Source organism: Phacochoerus africanus, chromosome 15 (genome assembly GCF_016906955.1).
Source record: "Phacochoerus africanus isolate WHEZ1 chromosome 15, ROS_Pafr_v1, whole genome shotgun sequence".
NCBI classification, from domain to species: Eukaryota; Metazoa; Chordata; class Mammalia; order Artiodactyla; family Suidae; genus Phacochoerus; species Phacochoerus africanus.
This window is the reverse complement of record NC_062558.1, coordinates 50,115,417-50,124,448: the sequence shown is the minus strand read 5'-3', so window position 1 is coordinate 50,124,448 and position 9,032 is coordinate 50,115,417. Positions and strand designations below refer to the sequence as shown.

Below are 9,032 nucleotides of genomic sequence, written 5' to 3'. Positions count from 1 at the left end.
TGCAACAATCCCCAGAATCCCTACCCCATACTCCCAGACCAACCACAGTCACTTTTTCAACAAGGATCTCATGAATAGTTATTTTTGACATGTTGAATATTGTTATCCCATTTTACAGAAGAGGAAAATCAAGGCTCAGGGAAAGATAGGGTCCCAGGGTCAGGAGAGCGGGAGGCAGATGGGAGGCACTCATCCCACATCCCCCCCTATGATTTGATGCCTACGAAGCAGTAATAATCGGCGTCATCCTCAGGCTGCACGGGGCTGATGGTCAGGATGCAGGAGTTATGGGCGGCATCCGCGGCTGCAGAGAAGCGATCAGGGATGTCAGGGGGCCGGTGGTGGTCCTCCTCTGAGCGGTAGTAGAGGAGCAAGCGGGGGGCACTCCCTGCCCGCTGCTGATACCAAGACACGCCGTAGTCCCCAACGGTGGCATGACGGGGGCTGAGCATGCACAAGAGTTGGGCCACTTGGCCTGGGAAGACCAGCAGTGAGTCCCGCTGGGCCAGGGCCGGCTGGGAGACTAAGAGAGACAGACACACTCAGACCCGGCCTGGGCCCTTCCCTCCTGCCCCTGCCCCACAAAGCCCTGGTCAGACTCCGGGAGAATCTGATTCCAAAACTCATGGCCTGGTGCCATGGGATCAACACTGGGTGGGGCACAGAATTGGCAACCCCTAGGCCCCCATTAGTGCCATGTTCCCAAGGATCCATGTTCAGTTTAGGATTCAGATCTCAGAGGGTGGGACTGGTGGCCTCTGGGTCCTTCTGCTGCCCAGCCTCATCCCTTGTTCTGCAGTCCCCTATAGCTTTGATCACACTGGCTCTTCCAAACCCCAGCTACAGACTGACCACCCCCAAGAAGCCTCTTGTCCGTGTGGGGTAGGGAACAGCTCACACTAGATTTCCTTCTGAAAAACTCAAAAGGTGACTGGTCTCTGAGACCCCAGAGTCTGGGGACCCTAGTCATCTGATCATTCACCAGTGGGGAAACTGAGGCCCACCCAAAGTGACCCACCACAGTTCTAGGACAGAGCCATCTGTACTCAGTTCCCTCCCCCCGTTCCCCCTGCCCCTTCCAGAACCCTACTCACTGCCCACATGGATTTGCTTCCTAGCAGAGGGCTTCTAAAGCCAATGTGCCATCTCCCACTCTCCCCACCCTCCAGGTGAGTTAGGACCAGGAGGGGCTTACCTTCCAGGAGGACCCCAGTCAGAAGGAGGGCCAGGTGCCAGCAGGCCATAGCTGGAGGCTGGGAGGCAGGTAGGAGTCCTTGAGTTGAGAGGCTCCAGGTGCTTCAGGGCACACAGGGGAGGCCACAGGACCTCAACAGGGCATGCAAATCAGCCCACCGACAGGCTAGGAGGGGCGGTGCTGGGGACCAGTGGCCAGACCCTATCTTCCCAAATGTCAGAGCCCTGGCCCCACAGGGTCTTCTGAGAACAGAAGCCTGGAAATCCACATGTGCAGTTATAGCAGGTGGCTGCTTTTCATTGAGATGTAGTTCACACAGTAAAGGGCACACATCTTAAAGCATATGGCTTGATGATTATATGTAATGTATACATATCCCTGCAGCTTCTACCTAGACCAAGATTTAGAACATTTCCTAGCATTCCCATTGTGGCTCAGTGGTAACAAACCTGACTGGTATCCATGAGGATGGGGGTTCGATCCAGGGTTCTGCTCAGTGGGTTAAGGATCTGGCTTTGCAGTGAGCTATGGTGTAGGTTGCAGATGCAGCTCGGATCTGGCGTTGCTGTGGTTGTGGTGTGCGGGGGCAACTGTAGCTCCTGACCTGGGAACTTCCATACACCACGGGTGTGGCCCTAAAAAGCAAAAAAAAAGGAAGAGGGTACTGCATTTCATCCTGGCACTAGCCTGTGAGCAGAGCTTCTTGCCTCCCTCTTTGCCTGTGCAAGCAGCTGAGGCCAGGTGCACAGGAATTCTGGAGGCAGAGCCACAACCACACCAGGCCAATAGAAGCTGGTGCAGCATGCTGGAGAACACCGGCAGTTTCTTACAAAGTTAAACAAACTCTCATCTTACGACCTACAATCCCTCTCTCGGGGTTTACCAGAGAGAAATGGAAATGTCTCTTCACCCAGAGACCTGCAGGCAAGGGTCTGGTCTGGCTTGATTCATAATCGCCCCAAACAGGGAACAATCCTGAATAACCAGTGACTGGGTCCACAGGCCATGACACCTCCAGGCAGTGGGACCCTCCTGAGCAATGAGGAAGGAATCATTGACACCACCACCAACCCCGAGTGAATCTCACACATGGAGCTGAGCGAAGGTAGCTGGCCCCAAAAGGCTCCACTGTCAGCGTGCATCCCTCTTTGTGACAGTCTGGAAGAAGCAGGGGGGTGGCAGGGAACACTGTGGTGCTTGCCAGGGGGCTAGTGGTGAATTCTGGGGAGAAATGTTCTGTATCCTGGCTGTGGTGATGGTTCCATGAGATTTGTCACAACTCTGAAAACACTAAAAGGGAGTTCCCGTTGTGGCTCAGTGGATTAAGAATCTGACTAGTATTCATGAGGATGCAGGTTTGATCCCTGGCCTCGCTCACTGGGTTAAGGATCCAGCATTGCCTTGAGCTGCAGCATAGGTCACAGATACGGCACCAATCCAGTGTTGCTGTGGCTGTAGCATAGACCAGCAGCTGCAGCTCCAATTCAACCCCTGGCCTGGGAACTTCCATATGCTGCAGTGTGGACCTAAAAAGAAAATAAATAAAAAAAAAAATAAATAAAAACACTAAAAAGGGAAAATTTGTACATTCCCGGGCCAGGGGTCAAATCTGTGCCACAGCAGCAACCCAAGCCACTGCAGTAACTGGATCCTTAACTCACTGAGCTATATGCAACTGCCCAAAAGAGTGAATTTTACTGTATGCAAATCATACCTCCATAAACTTGACTGAAAAAGGAAAGGAACAAGAACAGAAGAGGAGGAGGCTGGGAGTGAGCCCAGGGAAAGGGGCCTTGAGTTGGAAGGGAGCCTGCAAAGTCCATGAGGACCCCATTTCTGCCAAAACCACAGCCAGTACCCCACCCCCAGGAACCTTCCTTACTTTCAGTATAGGAGCTCTGTCTGAAAAGTTAAGCGGGTGTGGTCTATGGACATCCCAGGGCCAGAGGCTCCAGCCCCCACAATAGCTCTGAGTCAGGGAGGGCCCATACCCTCCCCAGATCCTGTAACCAGGATACTGGGGGAAGGCATTTCCTGCCTGGATGTCTTGGCAGCTCCCACTGCCATGGAGACCAGCTTGGAAGCTGTGAGGGCCTCAGATTTTGCTGGCTGCTCTGATGCAGACAGCAGGAGGAAGAGGAGGCCAAGGATCCTGGATGAGCTGCAGGGACCCCCTGGGCTGGTGGGGCCCAGCCTTAAGGGCAGCTGAGCAGGGAACTCAACCTGGACCCACCCATCGCTAATCCCCCACCTGACATCTCCCCCAGGGCTTTGGCCCTAACTTGTTCCTTAGTGGGGAAGTTGGGGGTTGAGAGATCAAAGCCCCCACATCTGTCTCCCCTCCCCTCCTTGCAGCCATGTTTGTCACTGTGATGTTTGGAGGTGAGTGGGGTCCCCTGTCCTGGTAGAAGAATGGGGGTACATTCCCTTTGCCTTGGGGGAGCGTAGTCAGGCATTGTGAAGGGGGTGCATGTGGGAGGGGGATGCGAATGGCTGGATCGAGTCCCTTGAGGGGAGGCCCCACTGCATCCTGGGAAATTCACACGGGCTCCTCTAGGACTGCTCCCGCCAGGCCACTGCCCCCCACTAACAATGGAGCATATTTGCTAACTGCTCCATCTCTTAAGCTAGTCAGTGGTCCTCAAGCTTCAGGGGGCATGACAGACCTGAAGCTCTAGTTCCAGTTGGCAGGGTTGGTGTGCGGTGGGGGTGGGGGACTGTCAGGTCCCAGAGGTGGGGCTAAGGTGCGAGTGGAGGGTCCAATGCGGAGGAAGGAATTGTGCACCCCAGTCACTGACATCTGGGGAGATGGAGGGAGGTACATTCCTTATCCCATAGCCCCATTCCTTCTCTGTAGTGAAAAGATGGGAGGGAGGTACATTCCTTATCCCATAGCCCCATTCCTTCTCTGTAGTGAAAAGATGGGAGGGAGGTGAAGGGTCCCTGTTTGGGGGGAAATAGAGGGTTCCGTTCCCTCACTTCTGCCCCTCCCCCACAGCCGGCTGCTGGGAGCTGGTGAATCCCTGGTCAGCGTGGTGACCCTCACAGCCCACCTGAGGCAGAAGGGCCAGGTTCCCCCAGATGGTGAGGAGGCAGGGAGGGGTGCTGGGAGGACCAGCAGAGGGTCCCCAGGCAGAGATACCAGCCCTGCCCTGACTCCCTCTGTGCCCTCCCAGTGACCATTGCTCTCCTGGCTGAGGATGGGCACCTGGTGAACCTGGGTGAGGGACTGGAGGAGGGCCCTTCCCCAGTGCCCTCCCTGGCCAGCATCCTGCTGCAGGAGCGTGGGACCTATGTCCTGGTGCAGATCATCAGTAAGTGAAGCCCAAGACTCCCCCTGCACTTATGTTGGAATATAAGAGGGGGCACAGCAGACACAGACCAACCATGCCCTAATGAGCCCCACCTTGGCCAGGACCCAGCCCTGAACTTCCCATTTAGTGCCCTGTCCTGACCCCAGTCTACGCCAGCAAACAGGTCCAGAGTTGGGAGTTCCCACTGTGGCTCAGCAGGTTAAGAGCCAGACTAGTATTGAAGAGGATGTGGGTTCAACCCCTGGCCTCAATCAGTGGGTTAAGGATCTGGCCACAAGCTGTGGTGTAGGTCACAGACATGGCTCCAATCTGCTTTTGCTGTGGCACAGGCTGGCAGTTGCAGCTCTGATTGGACCCCTAACTTGGGAAATTTCATATGCTGTGAGTGCAGCCCTAAAAAGAAAAATAAATAAATAAATAAATAAACAAACAGATCCAGAGTCACAGGTGGGAGCAGGGACCATCAGGACAGCTAGGAATCAGCCTTCCTTCCTCTGCAGAGGGAGAGGCAGGGGCCCCTACCCGTTATGAGTCCCTCCTGGAGAACCTGGATGACTGGTGTCCAGAGCTGGCAGGTGAGTATCACAGAAGAGCCCTGGGGTGGGGGAGAGGGCATGCCTTCCCGCCAGCCCCCTCAGGCAGGGCTTCCCGGGCTTTCCAGTGGAGCTGCGCTGGCTGTCAGGCCTGCCCCCTGTGGGTGATGGCTGGAGGAGGCGTGCGGGCACTCAGCGCAGCCACCAGGAGCAAGGACCTCCATCAAGACCCCGAAGGGTGGGCTCTCTGCAGTCCAGGACCCACTAGCTGGGGCTGGGAGCCAGGTAAGGAGACACAAACCCCTGGGAGGCTGCTCACACCCAGAAGTGGGACCTCTTTCCAGGACACAGATGTGTCTGCTGAGAGATGGACCCCAATGCCAACCTCCCTCAGAGAGGCATGTATGCCCACATGATGGCACACACTGTACTTGGAGACAGCTCCCCACCACCCTGCCGGAGGCACTAACTCACTATGCTGGGCTGGGGATTGAACCTGTGTTCTGGCGCTGCAGAGATGCCACCTATTTCTGCAATGCCAGGATGCAGAGAAGGTGCACCCATGGGGGAACTCCCATGATGGCTTTTGAAGGGCCTGCTCCTCTGTTCTGGCAGCTGCTGGCACACCACGGCCAAGTGGATGAGCTGGACTCAATCCAAGGGGGCTGGCCATGACTTCTGCCATGTATGAACAGGCCAAGGCCTGGCAGCGTTCGTTCCTGTTGCAGAATCTGGAATTACTGGGAACTGGCATCAACAAGGTCACAGACAGGGCCCAGGGCCTCTAAGATGTGGGTGCGGAGAAAGGGATTCAGAGGCAGAGACAGAAAGGGTGGAGGGGGCAGAGTCCCCAAAAGGAGACAAAAGGCCTCTCCAGGGATCTACCCAGGAGTCAGGTGCCTTAAGGTCACCTGCTGATGCCTCACGGCTCAGCTTGGACTGCCCGAGGCTGTCAGATTACCCAGGATTACAAGGACACCCTCCCCACTGAGGGCACTAGTTTAGGGTGAAGCATCTCACCCCACAGTGTGACATCTATCTGCCCCCCACACCCCAAAGACGATCCAATGAGGGGGACACAGCAGGCTTGGGTCTAAAATAAACTCTTTTAATTGCACATTTTCGTCTCGGGTCACCTGTGGGGTGAGAGACCCTCTCCTCACTCCCTACCCCAGCTCTGTGGGTACAATCTGACATTGTAGTCGGGCTGTCGGTGAAAGGGTGGAGGTGGTGGGGGGCTGGCTCCTGAATCCACGCCAGGCTCTTCAGGGAAGGGAGCTCAGACCTGCGGAGGGAGCAAGGGAGGTGGCACAGGCTGGAGGTCAGCCTGCAGGTGCAGGGGGAAGGACACCCCTCCCACCCCCTGGAGCCACTGCGCTCACCATGGTTGTACTTGCACTGCTTCAGGGCCTCGCTGAAGCCCTCGCACAAGGACAGGTCACTCTGGGTAGTGGAGCAGTCCAGGAACTGCCTGATCTCATAGGCGCAGGGCCCCATCTGCATGGGCTGGGGGGCAGCGTGGGCTGGGGCCTGGGGTACAGGGGAGGAGGCAGCAAGGTCAGCTAGGGGCTGGCACACAGAAGAGGACTCCACGCCTGGTGGTGCTGGCTGCCTCTACCCACACTCCCAGTCCCGCTGCCCAAAGGTCCCTGGAGGGTGAGTGACCTGGGTCAGTCTGCCCTGTTTAGCCATAGTGGCTCTGTCCTTGAAACAGGTGAACCTGCTGGTGCTGGTACAGATAGCATTCCCCGCTGCCTCATAACAGGCACACTGGGCAGGTGGAAGGGGGTGGGGAGGTGGAAGAAGGTTCTAGAAAAGTTCAGTGCTCTGCTGGAGCGCGAGCCCCACCCCCACAAGTTCTAGCACCTTCCTAGCTCAGCCACACTGATCCTCATGACCCCTGACCCCGCCACTAAGCCTGAATGTGGATCAGGATTGGTGGGGTGCCTGGTGGGGGACAGGCCAGCAGGGAACAGGCCCAGAGTCACTGGCTACCCTTCGCCCTTGGGTGCAGGGGCTCTGGGGCACACCCGGGGGTGGGAGAGCAGGGACTCAGGAACTTCAACATCTCTCCCTTCTACAGTGGTTAGGTGACCTTGGGCCAGTCTCTGAGCCCCTAAGGGCCTTCATTTCCCCATCTTTAGAAGGCTGTTCGGTGTCTGTCCATGGAAGTTTAGGGACCCTGGCCCCAGGGGAGGTGATGGGAGAGCCTGCTTGTGAGTGACCAGAGGCCAACAGTAGGGCGATGAATAGGACAAAGTCCTTGGCGGAGGAAGCTCTGGACACCTCCGACACTCCTCAAAGGACAGTCCTCGCTGGACATGCCTGAAGCTCCTGCTATGTGGCCCTGAGAGAAGGTGGTCTCAGTTTCCCTTGAGCCTAGTTGCTCACCTGCTGGGCAGCAGGCTGGGCGGGCTCTGAGCTTCCCCCACTGAAGGCTCCGGTCAGGGCGCTGCCCACGACGTGTCCCACAGCCGAGCCCACGGCCACTCCGGCAGCCGTGGACGCCATCTGCGCCATCAGGCCGGGCTGGCCCGACGGGGCGGTGGCAGGGGCTGCTGCCGAGGACGGCGGGTGCGCGGGCAGGTGGGCAGAGGGCGCGGCGGCGCGGCTGCAAAGTAGGAGGTTAGCAGGGTTAATCCTTGCCGGACTCCTGGCCGAGGGCCCCAGGTACCTGCAGCTCGGGGGAGGCACCCTCTACCCCAGCCAGAGGGTGGGCGACCACCAGCGACTGCTGCACCATCGCCCTTCCCACGCCAAGATGGCGCAGCAGCCGCCAAGGTCACGCTGTCATGCCCTTGGGTGTCGCGTTTCCTCAGCCCCCTCCCCCTGGGGCCCTGTCCCAGTCACACCTGGCTGGCCGGGCGGCCACGCTGCGGCTCCCCCGGGGCATGGTCGCTTTGATGGGATCAGTCAAGAGACCGCGAAGGCGACGGCGGCGGCAGTTCTGGCTCGAGGACCAGCGCGGAGGCGCCTGTCACAGCCGGCGCAGCCGGGGCGGGGTCGGGGCGGGGCCGCGGCGGGGCCACGCCCCCGGAAGGAGGAGCTAGACCCCGGGTCTTGCTGCACTTGCGCGGGTCCGTCGGTCTCTACCTTCCTGCTTCCCCTGGTGTCGGTGACCCTGCGCCCTGGCTCCTGGCCCGAGCCGTGTGCGCCCTGGAGACGTGGGCCGCTGTCGCAGGGTGCCGAGGACGTACGCCGGGGCAACCAGCCTGGTCCTCCAGAGACCCCAGTGGAACGCAGGGAGCGGAGGGAGCTGGGGGCTGTCCCGAGCTCGGGGAGTAGGCACCAGGAGGCCAGGCCCTGCTCCTCTCCCTCCTATCAGACCGGCTCGCTGGCTGCGGCGTGGCCTCTGAGTCCCGGGTGGACGGACTGTGGCAGGGAAAAAGCACTAACCCAACCGCCCGTCGGAGGAGGTCTTGCGCCGTCCCCCGACCCCGAACGCCCACCAGGGGGCGTCTCGACTCCTTCCCAGCAAAAGCCCAACCCGCAGCCTGCTCCCACTTAGGTGAGCCCAAGCCCGCGGTTTGGCCCTCCACCCCTCCCGACCCCTTGCCCCAAGGATGCAGCGCCAGACTCTGACAGCGTTCACGCAGTGTGTCCCTCCCAAAGGCCTTGACCTGAGCGCCTAGAGGTGTTTGAATGGGTTTGAATCCCGTGGCCTTGAATTCTAGAACCAAGAACCACCTTGGTTCTAGGCCCAGTACAGGGCTGATCCAGGATCTTAGGATGCTTCCCAGCCCTTGAGGAACTCGAGGTTTTCAAGTTCTTCTTCTTTTTTTTTTACCTGCTTTTTCGGGCTGCATATGTGCCATATGGAAGTTTCCAGGCTAGGAGTCCAGTTGGAACTGCAGCTGCCAGCCTATGCCACAGCAATAGCAACGTGGGATCCGAGCCACATCTGCGACCTACACTACAGCTCACAGCAATGTCAGACCCTTAACTCACTGAGTGAGGCCAGGGATGTAAACCGCATCCTCATGGATACTA

At 58.2% G+C, this 9,032-nt stretch overlaps 3 protein-coding genes across 3 annotated transcripts; 1 reads left to right on the top strand and 2 right to left on the bottom strand.

Moving 5' to 3' along the window:
• Positions 1 to 68: 68 nt before the first annotated feature.
• VPREB3 (V-set pre-B cell surrogate light chain 3) lies at positions 69 to 1,522 on the bottom strand. Its single transcript, XM_047761213.1, has 2 exons — positions 1,196 to 1,522; positions 69 to 523 (listed from the first exon to the last, which is right to left on the bottom strand). The coding sequence occupies exons 1-2, from the start codon at positions 1,242 to 1,244 to the stop codon at positions 207 to 209; spliced, it is 366 nt and encodes a 121-aa protein (XP_047617169.1). The 5' UTR covers positions 1,245 to 1,522; the 3' UTR covers positions 69 to 206.
• Positions 1,523 to 3,552: 2,030 nt separating this feature from the next.
• On the top strand, positions 3,553 to 5,440 carry C15H22orf15 (chromosome 15 C22orf15 homolog). The gene is made up of 4 exons (XM_047762646.1): positions 3,553 to 3,577; positions 4,288 to 4,509; positions 5,010 to 5,084; positions 5,171 to 5,440. Exons 1-4 carry the CDS (start codon positions 3,553 to 3,555, stop codon positions 5,308 to 5,310), a joined length of 462 nt encoding a protein of 153 aa, XP_047618602.1. The 3' UTR covers positions 5,311 to 5,440.
• A 689-nt stretch (positions 5,441 to 6,129) lies between these two features.
• Positions 6,130 to 8,053, bottom strand: CHCHD10 (coiled-coil-helix-coiled-coil-helix domain containing 10). The gene is made up of 4 exons (XM_047761821.1): positions 7,895 to 8,053; positions 7,434 to 7,653; positions 6,425 to 6,572; positions 6,130 to 6,327 (listed from the first exon to the last, which is right to left on the bottom strand). Exons 1-4 carry the CDS (start codon positions 7,933 to 7,935, stop codon positions 6,308 to 6,310), a joined length of 429 nt encoding a protein of 142 aa, XP_047617777.1. The 5' UTR covers positions 7,936 to 8,053; the 3' UTR covers positions 6,130 to 6,307.
• Positions 8,054 to 9,032: the final 979 nt, after the last annotated feature.